At 54.9% G+C, this 16,891-nt stretch overlaps 6 protein-coding genes across 6 annotated transcripts; 3 read left to right on the forward strand and 3 right to left on the reverse strand.

The window, feature by feature from the left end:
* Positions 1–1,972: 1,972 nt before the first annotated feature.
* GCG54_00007942 (uncharacterized protein) lies at positions 1,973–2,753 on the reverse strand (the record flags this gene model as incomplete). The annotated part of the gene is made up of 2 exons (XM_045407916.1): positions 1,973–2,545; positions 2,712–2,753. The coding sequence occupies 2 exons, from the start codon at positions 2,751–2,753 to the stop codon at positions 1,973–1,975; spliced, it is 615 nt and encodes a 204-aa protein (XP_045257049.1).
* Positions 2,754–3,596: 843 nt separating this feature from the next.
* On the reverse strand, positions 3,597–4,427 carry GCG54_00007943 (uncharacterized protein; the record flags this gene model as incomplete). Its single annotated transcript, XM_045407917.1, has 2 exons — positions 3,597–4,214; positions 4,422–4,427. 2 exons carry the CDS (start codon positions 4,425–4,427, stop codon positions 3,597–3,599), a joined length of 624 nt encoding a protein of 207 aa, XP_045257050.1.
* Positions 4,428–5,906: 1,479 nt separating this feature from the next.
* On the reverse strand, positions 5,907–8,454 carry GCG54_00007944 (Sorting nexin mvp1; the record flags this gene model as incomplete). The annotated part of the gene is made up of 5 exons (XM_045407918.1): positions 5,907–6,116; positions 6,167–6,760; positions 6,808–6,947; positions 6,994–7,914; positions 7,962–8,454. The coding sequence occupies 5 exons, from the start codon at positions 8,452–8,454 to the stop codon at positions 5,907–5,909; spliced, it is 2,358 nt and encodes a 785-aa protein (XP_045257051.1).
* Positions 8,455–9,548: 1,094 nt separating this feature from the next.
* GCG54_00007945 (54S ribosomal protein L10) lies at positions 9,549–10,539 on the forward strand (the record flags this gene model as incomplete). Its single annotated transcript, XM_045407919.1, has 2 exons — positions 9,549–9,871; positions 9,954–10,539. The coding sequence occupies 2 exons, from the start codon at positions 9,549–9,551 to the stop codon at positions 10,537–10,539; spliced, it is 909 nt and encodes a 302-aa protein (XP_045257052.1).
* A 642-nt stretch (positions 10,540–11,181) lies between these two features.
* Positions 11,182–12,132, forward strand: GCG54_00007946 (Very-long-chain 3-oxooacyl-coA reductase; the record flags this gene model as incomplete). The annotated part of the gene is made up of 1 exon (XM_045407920.1): positions 11,182–12,132. The coding sequence occupies one exon, from the start codon at positions 11,182–11,184 to the stop codon at positions 12,130–12,132; it is 951 nt and encodes a 316-aa protein (XP_045257053.1).
* A 2,654-nt stretch (positions 12,133–14,786) lies between these two features.
* GCG54_00007947 (O-glycoside alpha-1 2-mannosyltransferase-like 4) lies at positions 14,787–16,513 on the forward strand (the record flags this gene model as incomplete). Its single annotated transcript, XM_045407921.1, has 5 exons — positions 14,787–15,076; positions 15,132–15,530; positions 15,585–15,671; positions 15,720–16,122; positions 16,172–16,513. The coding sequence occupies 5 exons, from the start codon at positions 14,787–14,789 to the stop codon at positions 16,511–16,513; spliced, it is 1,521 nt and encodes a 506-aa protein (XP_045257054.1).
* Positions 16,514–16,891: the final 378 nt, after the last annotated feature.

Raw genomic sequence — 16,891 nt, forward strand, 5'->3', positions numbered from 1 at the left:
GCATTGCATTATCTATTGATCTGCGCGGCATCGGCACCGGGCCGGGGTGTTGTTGGCCCAGCCTTGCCGTTTCGAGTCGACAAGATAAGAAGGTTGCTGTTTGGTTCCCTTTTCGGCGCGACGGCATCGGGCTCGACTCAATGGTCCTTCTGTGATAGATGCAAGTGTTGATTCCGATGCAAGAGGAAGAACGGGATAATACGAGGAAATGATACGGAATGTTCGAATGAAGAAGCTGAGCAGGGCGAAGATGGTGTGAAAGGCGGTGAGGGAAATTCTCGGTTGAGAAGCATACTTAGCACGTTAGCTTGATCATTCAGACGATGGACAATGATTGACAAGGTTAAGCGAAGAAGGTTGACGGATGGTGTCGTCGGGAACGGTCCCGTGGTTTCCCCCCTCATTCCTGTTTGGGATCTGGCTTACTTTGGTCGTTCTTTTGGGTGTGTGTTTGTGACCAGATTGAGCAGCGATCTCGACGTCCTCAGTGATCTGTACTAGGCTTGTGCTGTGGGCAGCGTACCCGATGTCGCGGTGCCGCGGACCGCGGGCTTCAAATAGCTTCTCATAATGATGGAGGGGCGATGATCCAGCTGATCAAGAACGCACGCACATCTCACTGCATACCAGCCTCTAAAATCCTCGCGCTAGAGTTGTTGTAAACGAGAGAAAGTCCATATGTCGTGGACTCTCGCTCAATAAGGCGGTTGGACCGCAGCGGACCAAAGACGACCGTTGTAGGAAATAGGCGTACACTTATGTACCGGCAAGACGGCTCGCACGGAGCCCGGGGATGTCGTCTTCGGCGTGTTTAAGTCCATGACAGCTAGATGCTTGCCGATCATGCTGCGCCATCGCTGCGAGTGTCGGACCGGTGGTTTGCGGAGGGCGCGCACTCCGTCCGGTGAAGTATGTGTAATTCTGGGGATGTGCCCATTATTAGGGACACATTTTCCGGCACTTGCTTCCAGTCTTGCTCTTGTCATTATTCAAGCATTTGGTCTTTCGGCAAAAGGCTTTTGATGAGGAATCAAAGAGGTGATGTAGAACTCGCAATCTGAAGCTTGGTGGCTGATGCTTTCAGCACATCATCCGTGAAGGAAGTAAACAGGATATCGTTGGTTTATTGGGATGAATATCCTTTACCCGGGAATCCGAGTAACCATCTATGCTCTTCGGGGCTTGACATAGCCTCCGTCTGACCACATCACCACCAACTTAGTCTAGGTGCCAAGTAGTTGATAGCCAGTCGGTGAAAGGGCGCAGGCCCAGACATAAGTGTCAGCCATGCCTTGTTTCATTTTGCGTCATTTCTCTTGCTAATAGAGTGTGGGCATGTCGGTTTCAGCTTCTTGGTTCCAGGCTGTGATGCTCCCACGTGTCAGTGTCTTGGACAGTAAGCCACTCCTTGAGGGTTTTTTTGGCTGTGGCCGTGAGAGTATCTTACAAGCAGGACGTCTAGACCCCTCGTCGTCATCTCGCACGATTTTTGGGCTCCCAAGCAGAGCCATGGTCTCACAAGCATGCTTGGCTCCTTCAACGTTGCCCAGTAAGACGACAACCATACCCACGAGTCGCGAGCCAAGGCTCGGCTTGGCATATGGAGGCGCACTTGACGAAGTTCTTTGATTCCCCATTCGTAGCCTTCTATCTGCTCCAAGAAGGGGCTTGCTCGAAAAGGGTTCGTTGCGGAGGAATCTAAGCCACAATAGAACCTGTTGGCCTCTACTCAACTGCATACCACTTCATCTGTAGGCTAAACAACATATGACATGAGTGGACATGGGTGAGATGGGAAGACGTTGTTATAAGTCAAGGAGCAATCCGCTCGAGGAGCGTTCTTTTGGGTATCTATAGCATAGAAAGACCTCCAACTCTCCAAGTGCCTTCCTGAATCTGAAATCACTGTCAAACGCCCTCTCAATCAAGTGCCGCACCTGAGCTGAACTCGCCAGAAACAGTTGACTAAGGCTCAAGCAACAATGATGGTTCCCGGAATGCCTCCACCCATAGATCCATCTTCACCAGGGGCATCATCCTCATCATCAGGTGTCTGGCGGTAGCCAGGGCTCTTCGGGTGGTCGTCGGCCATGTCCTCCTCTTCAGACTCGGACTCGGACTCGGATGAGACAAAGAGCTCACTCTTCTCGATGCTCTTCTGGCCGGAGCGGTTCTTCTTGGTAGGCGTCTTCATAACTCTGCCGGTGATGGTTCCCTTGGTGCTCTTCTTGTTCGATATTCCCGGAGCCTTGCGGATGTTGGCGAGTGCCTTGGCCTTGGCCCGCTCCTCGGGGGTCTTCTTCGCCCTGTTCGCGCTTCGAAACCTGCACTTGATGCAGGTCTTTCGGGAGATAGCGCCCTCAGTATCTGTGAACTGGGTCTTTGGCATACAGCCCCTGTGGCTCGAACAGAAGCACTGCTCTTTGGGGTTGTGCAGACAGGGTCGGGCGAGATCTTTCATCTCATGATTGCCCCTTTTTTTATAGCTGGAGAGGTTGCAGGAAGAGTGATCTCCCTTGGCGTCATTGGGGAGGATTTCCTCCTCCTAGGTTGATGTCAGCCTCTTGTATGCATAAATCGAACTGGGGAAGGAGGAGATAGAATTGTTTTGTTCGTAGGTATGTGTACATATGTGTTTGCGTGTGTGTGTGTGTATGTGTAAGGTAGGGAGGGGGCAGAAGGGTGGTAGGGGGGGTGGGGATTCGGCTTACAGAAGACGACTCGCCAGAGTCGGCATGGGGGTCGGAGCCCATTGTAGATATAGGTGGTTGTTTGGGGTTTGAGAGGTCGGTGGTAGAGAGTCGGAGGTCACAGAGGTCGGTGGTCGAGGGTCGGAAGTTGGATGTCTGTTGTGAATCGAGTCTGAAAGAATGTGAAAAGACTTGGTTGGAGAATCTGCCAAGAAGACGTCTTTTTATACCTGGTGAAAGTGAGTTCGCGAGAGATTTACAGACATCACTTAGTAAAGCTTGAGATCGCAATGTCATCAAAGCCCCAAAAGGGTTCAAATAGCACGCTGTTCACCCGAGAAGTGAAGATCTAAACCTGGCTCGCGAGATTAGTTGCGTATGTAGGGTTTGTCTGGAATATTCTACTGTGACAAGGCTAGCATAACGCTATCACCCAAAACACTGATTATTCCATGAAATGGGCGTAGATATGGTTATGGATAATTGAATACATCCAAATTACACCAGTTTTCCATCTCAGACATCTGAAAAGCGCATATCACCGCAAATCTCGAATTCATACTATATATCAAGCCCTTCCGAGACTTGCTTCATGAGAGCGAAGGACAGCGTTGAGGCTAGGGATCGACCTACTCTATGCAATGCTTTCACTTACACGAAGAAGTATATTCCAATCGCGGGAAAGGCTCGCGAGTCACAATATTCAGTTGACATGCTTCTCGTACACAATTTCACGGAGCAGTGTATTCGGCATACACGCAGGCAACTGGGGACGATCGACAACTGACTCCAGAGATGACTTCTTGTATTCTGTATTACCATACGCCAGGTCTGACCACAATCTCCATCTTAGCCTTAACCGCCTCCCAAAAGACTCGATCGCACTCTGTGTGGCATTTCGTTCGCTTAAACTGCAATAAGTTGCCCACCCATGCCACCACCCATGCCACCACCGGGACCATCGTCGTCGGGGCCGCGGTGGCGGCGGGGGATGTGGACGGTAGGCATGTCGACATCCGTCTCGTAATCGCCATCCTCGTCGTCGCTCTCCTCCGAGGAGGAGACGAAGAGCTCGCTCTTGTCCTTCTTGTCCTTCTTGCCCTTCTTGGGGGTGGGGGTGGGGGTGGCGGCGACCTTCGTCTTCTTGGGCGTAATGGTCTTCTCGATTCTGCCGGTCTTGGTGGCCTTGGCCTTCTTGGGAGTTCTGGGGCCGCGGGGCGTGGCCTGAGTAGTGCGCACTAGGTGCGGCTTCTTTTTGGCTCTCTGCTTGGACTTCCAGGACTGCTGATTATGCTTCTTACAGACGAGAAAGTCATCCCGGTCGCCGTCCCGAAAATCCGCAGGAGGCGCGCAATGCTTTGCCCTGGAGCAATACTTCCAGTCTCTGAACTCGGGGCGACCGTATTGTCCTCCCTCCTTGCAGAGGCGGACAGCGTCGTCGGCGTCGTAATTGGCATACACACAGTCGCCATGCTCGTTCCGGACCTCATTCCCAAGCTGGTCATAGACCTTGGCGCGGCGGCGCTATTTAAATCGTTAGTGGAATAGAACCAGGTGGAAATGTCATGATGATACCAGGGGATGGGGGAAAAGGGGTAAAGGAGGACTTCAAAAGAAAAGTAAATAGGATCTCCTTGGTGTCAATCAACGAAGAAACAACCCCCGGAATGAATCTTCAGAAAAGAAAAGGCTCGGCAAAAGTAGGCTTCAAGGAAAACAATGGACACTTACAGCCATGATGGTAACGCAACGTCGAAGTGCTTTGCTATGTGTTTTTTTGTAGAAAATACTTCTTTTTGTGAAAGAAGCCTTTTTCGAAAAAGTGGTGATCTGGGTTTGAAAAAACAAGCTGACGAAAATTCTGAAAGAAAATGGGTTTTTATCCTTAGAGGGAGAAGAGTGCTCGGGGACCTGGTCAGCAGTCGACAACTCACGATGCCCTCGAAGCCCTAGCGGAGACTGCATAAGAGACCATTCACCCAAAGAGTGAAGGTCCAGATTCAGCCTTGACCCGCTGCCCCTGTGCCCTCCATGGTCTGGGACGTTGTCTTCTGATAAAACTGGCGCGGGACCAGCTCCATGGTGGAAGAGGTCATACCACAAAGACTCTCCAAGCCCTTCGGGAGGCTTGGAAGATCAGATGTGGTAAAGGTCTAAAGTTTTGAGAACCTTTCATTCCAGTCCCTCGCAAAACCATGAACTAGTACCTTGGTTGGATACGATGTGTTGGTCATGATCAGCGAGAGGAAGTTTTGTTTTGGAAGCATCACTTGTATAACTTATATATGATCTTTTCTTGAAGTATCAGAAGTATGCCTCTATGATGAAAATCGCAGCGCTCATTTACCGGGAGGACTATTTGAAGCTAACTTGTTCTGCGCTCGGCGCCGGTTTCATGTGCTCAAAGCAAGCACCACAAGGACTTGCTTCAAGCTATGTAGCTGGGTTGGTGGAAGCACTCGAGAATGGTCGACGAACGAAGGTCTTAATAAAGTGAACGACATTTCAGAACTTTATTACTATTCATTACAGTTGTCCAAGAGCATATTGAGAGCGTCATCGGTTGCCAGAAAAACGATCAACATCTAGCAGAGACAAGGGCATGAAAGACGCTCGGAATTTCATATGAGAAAGGCTAGGGAGGATGAAGAAATAGAAGAGCTAAATCCTAGGCATGGAGAGCCGCCCAAACGAATGTCAAGATGCCAACTTTGCTCAAACCAACCTACTACGCCGGGAGCCCATTCTGCAACGGCTGGGGACTCATCGTGATCTGCGTCGGGGATGTTACCGAAGTGTCAAGCTCGCCGCGTCATTATAGAGGCGGTGGCTCACCCGCATCATACACATTTCCACGCGATCATGCCTAGAAAGATATCAGACCCTCGCCGTTCAACTCCAAAGACATGTGAGTCATGCACACATCATGTAAGCAACAAATTAGGGGCCATGTATTAAGCAAATTTCGTAACCAAAGGGTATTCGGCAACGTGTCCGTGCTCTAAGAAGTACATTTGGTGTTTGGAGACATTGCGCTAAGAAACGACACATCTTCATACAAACTAGGAGACTGCCGCTGACAGTCAACATGGGGGATTGTTGAACACATCTGGCGGATACAAGGAAAGACCGGAACGCCAGAGAGATGAAAGGTGAAAACGCTGGGTATGCAAATCGAAGTTGACCCGGGAAAGAAAACACGACATAAGAAGAGGACTAGTCGCCGAGGGGCATGCCCTCGAGTTCGTCGAGCAGGCGACGCCAGTTGTCGGCCAGCATCTCGGAGTACTTAACGCGCTCCTGGGCCCAGTCCTGGTTCCAGCGAGAGACGTGAAATTGTGTGTTCTGGAAGTACATGAGCTCGTCGCGGATACACTCCTTGACGAAGATGGAACGATTGTGTTGGCTGACGATGGATTCCTTGTCCTGCGGCCTGTCAGTGCTGGTGTGGGGAAGACAGGGGAGCCTTGACATACCTTGATAATGGCCTCCACTACCCTCTCAATCTCGCCAGGCTTAACCATGCCCTCAGGCTTGCTGCGGAGGTTCGCCAACTTCGTTTCGTTGGTCTGGATGCGCCTCTCGAGATAGGGGATGTTGTCCTTGTCCAAGCGCTCTCTGCGGTCGAAGAGCTCGCGAACGCTCACAAGTGCGTCGCGCTGGCGCTTGAGGTCCTCCAGAACACCCTCATCCCAAGCCTTGCTCTCGTCCTCCATGAGGGTCTGGCAAGTCCTCAGATGCCGGCTCATGGAGTTGAGGCCATCGTTGAGCAGCGGCACCTCGTTGGTGTCAGTTGCGTAGGTATCGGCGCTCGTCTCGGTCAAGGATGCGAGAGACAGGGCGATGCGTGCATGGTCAGCCGCAACTCCCTCGGTGCGCTTCACCAAACGATCCATGATGTTGCAAACGTTAATGTACAACTCAGCCGAACGGCGAATGCCCGAGCGAGTTTTGTCGAACAGGGCCTCGAGAGTGGGAGGAAGGGAGTCCTCAAGGCCGGGAGGAAGGACACGGCCTTGGAACTCATCCTGAACTGAAATGGTGGCCTGCTTCCGCCACACGGAAAGTTCCTGGTGCTGTCAGTGTAAGGTGCTGTAGCGACAAGTTGGAAACTTACAGTTGGCACAGTGAGGAACATGATGATGAGCTGCTCTTGGCTGAGAACGGGGTGGCGCACGAGAGCGTTCAAGAACCTCGCCAAACCCCGACGACGCTTCTCGATGAAGGCTCCGTCATTGGACAAGTGGTTGCCGTTAACTATTGTTGTTAGTGGTGGTCGTGTTCTTGCGATACCTCAACTTACCGGCAACGCGCTTGGGCGGCAACAGAGGCAGCACCCTGAAAGGATAGCGCTTGTGAAGGCAGTCGAGAAGCCAGACGAAGTCGCTGTAGCGGCGGATAACCTTGCTACCCCTACGTATACTCGACACCTCGTAGTTGTGGTGCTGGAACATGAAGAGACCTTCCTTCTCTGGCATCAGGGTCACAATGATGCTCTCCTCGACGCTGCTTCCCGTCCGCCCACTCGTGGAAGTCCTCAATGCAGGGGCGCTTGGATTGTTTCCGGTCGGCTCGCGTCCACCACGGCTGGCGCCGCCAAATGGACTCGTCACCTGAGGCTGAGGGGGTTCGTTGAAGCCGCCTCCAGTATTGTTGCCATCAAAGTAACCGCCGCCCCAGCCACCTGGTGATGTGCTGGGAACTACATTCTGGCGGGCGGAAGCTGTCTCAGAGGTAACGGTTGCTGTCGTGTAAGAAGACATGGTGCGACCGGCGATAGCGGTGCTCGGCGACGCGCCGAAGCTGCCATTGGTGTGGCCATTGCCGTTGGCGGCCGGGCGCTGCGGGCTGGCACCGTTGGTCCTGCTGGGGGATTCAGCGGCGGCGTGGGCGTGACCCTTGTGTACATCGGGAGAGTTCCATGGATCGTCGGATTCGGGGAAGTCCATCGGGGGTTGGGGCAGGCTGGCAGGCTTGGGCGGCGATGGAGGAGGTTCGGGGGTCGGCGTGTGAGGAGCTGTGGGAGGTTTGGCGGCAGGAAGCTCGGAGACGGGAGGCATCACCGGAGCAGCAGTCAGGCCTGCGAGCTTGGGGAGTGGAAGGTCTGGTTTAGTGTATTGGCAATTAGCAGCGAACCCCACAGATTGCGCACTGATAAGTCGATAGTCGATAGTCGATAGCTCGGCGAACAGGGGCCGAGTATCGTCATGGAGAAGTGCGAGAGCTTGCGGGAGAAGGGAAGATGAGATGGAGATACAGGTGCAGACGTACTTCTTCGTCGCTCATCGACGGTGTCGAGACTGATTGTCTCGTTTTCCTGGGCCAAGGCAATGAGTGCCAGCAGGACGTTGAACTCGCCGCGTCCGACAGCTATGTCGCCACCTGCAGCTGGGACAACCATGGACATGATCTGCGCCTGCTGGTCAGCTCCGAGGCGCGCAGCGGCAAAGAGCTTGGCTATGCCGCCTGCATTGACGCGCCCCGCGTTGCCATCCTCGCGCACGACGGTGTCGAAGGTCTCGATGTAGGCGTCGGGCACATCGGAGGGGGGCAGCAGGTTGCGGACGACGTCGGCGCGGGATTGTTGCTTCCTCGGAGTGGGCATGTCCCAGGGCGAGCCTTCGGCGCCGGCGAAATCGTCGTCGGTAAAGAGGGAATTGGAGCCTGACTTGGACATGGGCTCTTCGTCAAAGAGAGATCGCGAAGGGGCGGCGGAGGTATTCGAGGGCGATTCACCTGGTGGAGAGGAACCGAAGAGGGACATGATGGCGGTTATTATGGCGATCGAGCGTATCTGCGAAACGAGGTATTTGGATGTAGCGTAAGGTATGGGCCGATTGGGTTGGGTAGCACCGGGGAGCTGTACGCCGATAAAGTTCCCTCCAATTGCTGTCGAGAGAAATCGAGGACGCAGCGAAGGGTGCTAGACTGGTAAGTGATGCGTAATGGAGTGCAGAGGGCGTGGTGCCGTGTAGTGGTAGCAGTGCAGGGCGGCAGATAAGAGAGATGGAGGTGAGGCAGACAAGAGCACGTAAAGCTGGGCCGCGTAAGGAAGCAGTGTAGTCGCAAGTCCGAGATGCAGTCGCTACCTTGCGCCCACCGTGAAGATCAAGCTGCGAACGGTGACGACGATGTCTGTCGTAAAAGACCAAGCAATGGCACACGCAATGCGACCGCAATTGTCCACAGACGGAGACCCCGAAAACCAGGAGGCAAATATGCCAAACGATAAAAAGCTTGACAGTGTTTTTTTTTGTACCTTTGGTCTGTTGTCGCCGTTGTCCGTCCAGTTTGGAGGGGGAGCTGGGGCGGAAAGCGTAAAGCTTGAGACACCCTCGAGGCGGGCCGTGGACGAGGGAACGCTGACGACACTGGTGACTGACTGTGGTGGACTGGACCCGACTGGAAACCTGCGCCGAAGCCTGAATCGTCTGTGCCTGACTTGCAGCTCCTGCCCTGCGCTGGGCCGCTTACGCTGGCTGCTGGGCACGCTGATGCGGAGCAAACACGCCCTGTCGCAGGTGCTGAACATGTGCATCAGAGGGGGGCGGAGGGGACGCTGGGGCGCTTACTAGGGGGAGCTTCCCTTCCAGACCAGGGGCCGCTGTTTCCATTGCTGACTTGCATGCATCGGCTACGTACTCAAAGAGGTGCCTTATCGATTGGAGCTGACATAACCATCTCTTCCTGAGCCACTCTTCGCCAGATGTCACCAGCCACGTTGTATCCCTCCTTGTGGCTTGTACGCGGCTGCCAGCTCCGTGAGGCTCCGTTGGAAATTTTGGCGGCGGCTCGAACCTTGGGCCCTGGGCTGCATCACCACTCCCCCGAGTCCGTCGCCACAACCCACCAGTCGCCATGCCCCCGAGGTTAACTCCGCTGCATGTAGCAACATGCTGTAGCCGTGTGCTGCGCCCTTCGACGAATCCCACGAGCCTGGTGTCTCTCTTCGCCGGCCTGTCCATTGGCACCCGCAATGCCTCCATCCTCGCCAATCTGAGGGACAACAGGGCAGCTTACAACAAGCGCATTCGAGTCGGTCGAGGTCCCTCCGCCGGCAAGGGCAAGACGTCTGGTAGAGGTCACAAGGGTCAGAAGCAGCATGGCCACGTCAAGCCATGGTTCCAGGGTGGTCAGACACATTTGATTGTGCAGAAGGGAAGAAAGGGTTTCGACAACTTGTACGTGTGGCCTGGCACACCAATTGCGCTCGAGATGCGACAATGCACGTTCGCGTCGGGGCTGGAAGCTAACAGGAGACAGGCGCGCACCCATCATGTCCAAGGTCAACCTCGACAAGCTCCAGGAGTGGATTGACGCTGGCCGCCTGGATCCTACCAAGCAGATCACCGTAAAGGAGATTATCGAGTCGGGCCTGATTGGCAGCGTCAAGGACGGAATCAAGCTGCTCGCCCGCGGCAAGGAGGAGCTCCGCCAGCCCCTCGATATCATGGTCTCCCGCGCCTCCGCCTCGGCCATTGAGGCCGTCGAAAACGCCGGCGGCAAGATCCTCACGAGGTTCTACACAAGACAGTCCATCAAGCGCCTCTTGGCCGGACAGAGTGAGAACACCGACCAGCCGCTGCCCCTCGGCAAGGAGCACGTCGAGGCCTACCTCGAGAAGGCCCGCAGCAAACCTTTCCTCTACAGACTCCCCGATCCTACGAGCCGTTCCGATATCGAGTACTACCGCGACCCCGCCCACCGCGGATACCTGAGCCACTTGCTGAAGCAGGGCGAGTCGCCCAGTTTGTACTTCAAGGTCCCCGTGCCGAAGAAGCGGACAGGAAAGGTCAAGGTGCAGAAGAAGGTGGAGAAGGTGGTTTCCAAGGAGAACCTCCTGTTCTAAACTACTGTTCTATACCAGTAGTTGAGGACGCGGAAGGGGATAAAAAGGAAAATAAAGCTCGATTGTACCATTACTTCTCGGCGATTTGTATGTACAGACATTGTATACCACCCCCCATGCAAATATGCTGGGCATTCTCTCAAGCTGCCAGTTCGGTTTCCGTCTGATATCAACGCTCTCCGCATGTGCGCCTGGCGGCTCAGGCAAAGTGGTCGCAGGAAGGAGGGCATTGAATCAGAGTTCAGCCTAACTCGTAGTTTGCTGAAAAACTATACAGGCAGCCCAGGCCGCCGACAGATCCTGCGGGCTGCTCGGAGCTCCTAATGGGAATGTGGGAATGTCGATGTTCCGAGAAAGCGTATCCGTATCACAGACGACTCGGTCTCGTACCCTCGGATGGCCACATTCCCTCCGCAAAGCATGAAGCTGGAGTGTTTGGCCTGGTGTGGCCATCCCTGTTTCCCAGAGTCAATTCGACCGTTTGACTGAATTCATGACGTCTACCTGGCCCCTTCACATGTATGTTTTGTATTTTCCAAACATCTTAAAAGGTGGTGGATGGAAACCTTTGGCTACATGAACCAGCTTCCTTATTTGCTGTTCTCTCTGTCTCCCCACATCGTGACACGATACGTCTTCAGTATGGACTCGCAGGAGTTTCTCCGGACAGTAGGGCTATTTTCCCTCCTGATTGCAGTATACAACGTCGGTTGGTTTCTGGTTCCGTTCTTCAACAAGTCGAAGCTTGATCGCTACCTCAAGGCCGTCAACGGAAAGCCTGCATGGGCGCTGGTGACGGGAGCCAGTGACGGCATTGGCAAAGGGCTTGCAAATGAGCTTGCACACAGAGGCTTCAATGTTGTCTTACATGGGCGTAACGATGTCAAGCTGGAGGAAGTGAGGCACAAACTCGCACTGAGGCACCCGGAGCGGGAATTTAGGATCATGGTCGGCGACGCGGGAGTGCTGGGATCTGGATCGGAGCCGTGGGACTTGATGTTGGCTCCGCTTGAAAATCTCAACCTGAGGGTTCTCATCAACAATGTCGGCGGATGTGGTCAGATGCCGATGATGCGGCGGCTGGACGAATCGTCGATGGAAGACATCGCGGCCAACGTACACATGAATGCGCTTTTCCCGACGATACTTAATGCCATCATGATCCCGCGGTTTTCGAGCAGTGCGGAGCCTGCGCTCATCATCAACGTGGGGTCGTTAGCGGATGGAGGCTGGCCTCTATTGTCCTTCTACTCTGGAAGCAAGTCATACGTCAACTCGATATCGGCGTCCATGGCACGAGAGTTGCGGATGGACGGCATCGACGTGGAGGTCATTGGGGTGCGGATCGGAGCGGTTGCAACGAAGACGGACCTCATGAGTCCCCGTTTATTCTGGCCATCGGTAGAGACCATCGCCAACGCCATTCTGGACCGGGTGGGATGCGGACGGGCAGTTTTGGTACCGTACTGGCCGCACCTGGTGCAGATGCTGCTGGTGGACCTGGTGCCACTGGCCCTGCGGAATCCGCTGTACAGCATGGTGTTCAACAGGATGAGATACGAGGAGAAGAGAATATTCTCCAAGGATCAATGACCGGACCGGATGACGGCAAAGGCATGGATGTTTAACTTTCGGCTGCAATGACGATCCAATCTGTAAGATATCGGGGATGCCTACCTTGGAAGGCTCACACGTGTACAGTCCCCCTCCAAAAAGTGTGTAAGGTGTGCTATCTATATCAAAGTTATCCACAAAGTTGAAATCATGGTTATCTCAGTTTGCATGTTGCGTGCCGCGTGCCGATCTCGTTGTTGCTGCCCGCCGTGGCCGGTGCCGGTACCTTACCTCCATGGATACAAGTTCAACCAAGGTTTTTGGCGGTGGTGGGTAGGCTGTCTCCGTAGGCTGGCGCAGCTGGACCCAGGTGAGACCAGCTGTTCCCGGTGTTGCTAAGTTGGGAAACATGGGAGAGATGACGGGAGCGGGAGCGTTGCATGCGCTAAGAAGGATGGATGCTTGACGCTCGTGACGCTGGCAGTCGCGATTGGCCAGGAAGGTGAACGAGTTCCATGCGAATGCCACGGTCGGGAGAGGATCGGATAAACACGAAATGTGTGGGCGACGATTGGACGGACGGGAGGTGGGAAGCGTGGCGCAGACAGGAGCGACGGGGGAGACAAGGGCAGGAGGAGGACGAGAGGCAGGAGGCAGGAGGCAGGAGGGACTCTGGGAGTGAGATTGGGAGCAGGAAGGAGCAATCTTGCCAATCCAATGCTGCAATGCCGGCTGATTGAATGCGCAATGCGCTGCACCGAAGCTGGTGCCGGAGTTCTGGACACGTCTGGAAGGACCCCGACGCCCAGCAGACGGGACTTCCCAACTTCCTTCCCGTACCTACCTGACCTAGGTACACCAGAACAATAGAGCAGCAGACGGAAAGCAGAAAGTTGGCACCGAAATCCAGAATTCGACACCAGCAGGACCTGCACCTGCACCTGCAGCAACACAAGCAGCCAGTGTGAACCTGGCAGCAAGCCTGAGAAAGGAGAAGCCCCACCTTTTGCTCCTTTCCGCGTGTCTTGGCGGGACGCTTTCTCCAATGACACATCGTGTCTGAGCCAACAGCGCTCCACTCGACGCCCCCTCGTCCCCACCATGCTTTCCCTCTCCCCGGTCTGGTTGGCTCCAGCTTGTTGCAGCAGTTCCGCGCAACCCACGTCCGCTGCCACTGCCACCACTTTTCCCAGTCGTGCTGCAGACGCGAACAGTCTGGACTTTCAGAGTGGAATCCCATCCCCTTGCACACGTCGGTGGGTTGGATGCCATGCCATGTTGGAGACTGGGCACCTGGGCAAATCCATCCCCTAGGTACCTTAAGGTAAAGTCAGGTAATCGACGCAGAGGCCACTCACCCACCCGGGGCTGCCCCTAATCCCATCTGCTGCATCGAGTAGTGTACGCAGTAAACTGCCCGTACCTTGGGTAGGTACTGTGCTTGTTGTCCACATCAGCGTCAACCACATTAAGGTGGTGCCGTAGAGTAAACGTCCATCCAAAGTGACTGACTGGACCGGGAACAAAGGTGGCCCTTCCATCCATCCCTTCCAGCGCATGAACAGTCCCCCAGAGTCCCCTATCTCGCTACCTTACCTTGCCTCACCTACCTCTCCCGTTGTATTCCTACCACTGTCTGCCCTTCCTGCTCCTCCGGCTCTTCGCCTGGACTCTCCCATCTGTGACATCTGTCAGCTTTTTTCTCCTCCCACACCCCCCGAAAAAAAAGTTGGCTCCCTTTTCCCTCCCGAGTCGTCGCCAACTAAACTCCAACTCCCTTCCCTTTCCCACGAACCCCTCCGATCTCGACCTTCTCCTCGACCTCGACCTTCGACCCCTCGAGCTCGAAGACCACCTTCCCGCGATCTGACGACGACTGCAGCGTTCGGCCGACTTGCCAGCGCAGACCCCTGACCTATGTCGCCTGCCGAGACCTCCCCCCGACGCAATTGACATTCGAGACTCGGTTCACCCCGTCAGATCTTCGGGCGGAGAGAGAGAGAGAGAGATAGATAGGCGCTGAAGGCCCTTTGACTTTCGGTCCCCTATCCACACCACCACCACCACTACCACACCACACATCCACCGAGACCTCCTCTCCCACCAAAGGCGAAGCGTCACAAAGCACAAAGACGACCGAGACATTGCTCCCGTCGTCGCTGCCGCTACTGATACGACTGCCGCATCCTCTTCGCCCCCCCAATCAGCCGCTACTGTGTCGCTGCTGCGCAAGAGGTACTCCGGCCTTCGACGCGTAAGGTGCTGCTCTGAAATCTGTTCAGCCCGCCTGTCGCACATAGACCGTCTTCGGTGCCACTCCTCGCCAACCTGAACACCACCTCCATCACCGACCAGCTCGAGGGAAATTTCGTCCCTGCCGCTCGTTCACGTCTACTTCGCAATTCGCATCGCCCGCCATTCAATTTTTTCCGCTGCTTCCCTTAGACACGGCTTTGCTCTTGTCCGCGGTTCGCGTGTTCGTCCACAATCATAATCACGGCCATCGCATTCGATTCGAAATCGCCGCCCCCTTATCCTGAGGTACCACCCTGTAATCGACGCCACGCCAAATCCCTCCACCCCATCCTTGGAGCCATCCCAACTCTCGTCCCGACATCCCTCCAGATATCATTTGCCTCTAGACTTGCCCTCTAACGCAGCAAATCACCCGTCGGCGACGATACGTCCCAACCATGGATCTCTTTAGGCGAGCCGTAAAGGCCATCCCGTCGACATCGCCTCAACTGCCCACCGCCGACGAGAAGCCCACCACGAAACATGCTCGCCAAAACAGGCTCACCTCGCGCCTCGCCTTCTTCAGAAGACCGTTGCGCCTGCGAGGCAACTCGAGCATTTCGGTGCCTCTCGGCGTCGTCATTCTCTTCCCCCTAATCGTCGTCATCCTTATCCTCGTCTTGTTCGTCAGGCACCCCAGCTCTCCTGGCAGGATATTGATGCCCGCCGGCGCTCCTCCGGCCATCAGGTACGTTCTAGTTCGCTGCAAAGCATTAATGAGAGCTAACGTTGGCGGCGCACAGGAAAATCAGTGAAGAGCACGACAAGGTCTTTGTCACCGGATGTCTCCAGCCCGATACGAGCAGACCCAAGGCCAACGGCGCTTTCGTCGTCCTGGCTCGCAACAAGGAATTGGACGGTGTCATCCAGTCCATCAAGTCCATCGAGCGTCACTTCAACCGCTGGTACCACTACCCCTATGTTTTCCTCAACGACGGCGACTTCAACGAGACCTTCAAGGAGGTCGTCACCAACTACACCTCGGCTCCTGTCGAGTTTGGCAAGGTCGGCCCCGAGATGTGGGGTTACCCTGACTGGATTGACCACAAGGTCGCCAAGGAGGGTATCGCCAAGCAGGGCGACGCCGCTGTCATGTACGGTGGCCTAGAGAGCTACCACGCCATGTGCCGTTTCTACTCTGGGTAAGCCGGTAGCCCATTGTCTCGATTCCGAATCATGAACTGACCATATCAAAGATTCTTCTACAAGCACGAGCTCCTCCAGAAGTACGAGTGGTACTGGCGGCTGGAGCCCGAGATCAAGTACTTCTGCGACATCACCTAGTATGTGCCAAGCCTCGCCAGTTGCAATGCCTTAGCTAACCAGAGCAGCGACCCTTTCTGGGCCATGATTGACGCCAACAAGACCTACGGCTTTACCATTGCTGTCAAGGAGCTCCGCGAGACGGTCCCCAACATCTTCCGATATGCCTCCGCCTACAAGCGCCTCAAGGGTCTCAAGTCCAAGGGCCTGTGGGAGATGTTCGTTGACCCCGTCCCCGAGAAGAAGGAGGAGCCGACCGATCAGACGCCCCTCCCCGAGGAGGTTCTGCGCAGCGACCCCAACCGCAACACGTTGCCCGAGATCGACCCTGAGGCCATGGAGGGCGAGTCGTACAACATGTGCCATTTCTGGTCCAACTTTGAGATTGCCAGCTTGAAGTGGTTCCGCAGCAAGGAATACGAGGACTTTTTCGAGATGATGGACCGCAGCGGAGGTTTCTGGATGGAACGTGTAAGTGAATGCTCGCATGACTGGCCTGACCCAAACTAACAAGCATCAGTGGGGTGACGCCCCCATCCACTCCTTGGCAGCCGGCGCACTTCTGTCTCCCAAGGACATCCACTACTTCCGAGACTTCGGCTACCGACACACGACCATCCAGCACTGCCCCGCCAACGCCCCGGCCCGACAGCTCCCCAGAGAACCCTACCTCGAGAAGACGACCCTCGACGACAAGAAGCGATTCGAGGAAGACGACTACTGGGAGCACTGGGACTCGGAGAAGGAGAACGGTGTTGGATGCCGCTGCAGATGCGACACTGACATTGTTGACGTCGAGGGCAAGGAGGGATCCTGCCTTGCGGAATGGGTTGATGTCGCCGGCGGATGGGCCAGCCCGTAATCCTAAACGACAAACCACATCACACACGATGTTACGAGTCACGGCCAGCGCATCCATAACCTGGCGCGAAATGTTGGGTGGAAACGAAAATCAAAACCGGATTGTATATTGATGAAAGCGGAGACGCTTAGACGCCCTGGGTTTTTCCAGAGGATGTCTCATTAATGTTCTGCGTGTTGGGGGTGTAACGGCATTGCCAGTATCGGTCTTTGCTCACAAATTCTTTTTGGGAGTTATCAGGGTTCACAGTATTCCGGCCTTTGTCCATAATCAGTTTTGTTTTTACACTGCACGGGAACCTTGCGAAGCATGAAATAGAGAGGTGGAAAGCTACAGAAACGGCTTCGGCTCGGATTAATTTCCGACGCCAGAGGGAAT

The sequence above is a fragment of the Colletotrichum gloeosporioides genome (assembly GCF_011800055.1).
Source record: "Colletotrichum gloeosporioides strain Lc1 chromosome Unknown consensus_104, whole genome shotgun sequence".
Lineage (NCBI taxonomy): Eukaryota > Fungi > Ascomycota > Sordariomycetes > Glomerellales > Glomerellaceae > Colletotrichum > Colletotrichum gloeosporioides.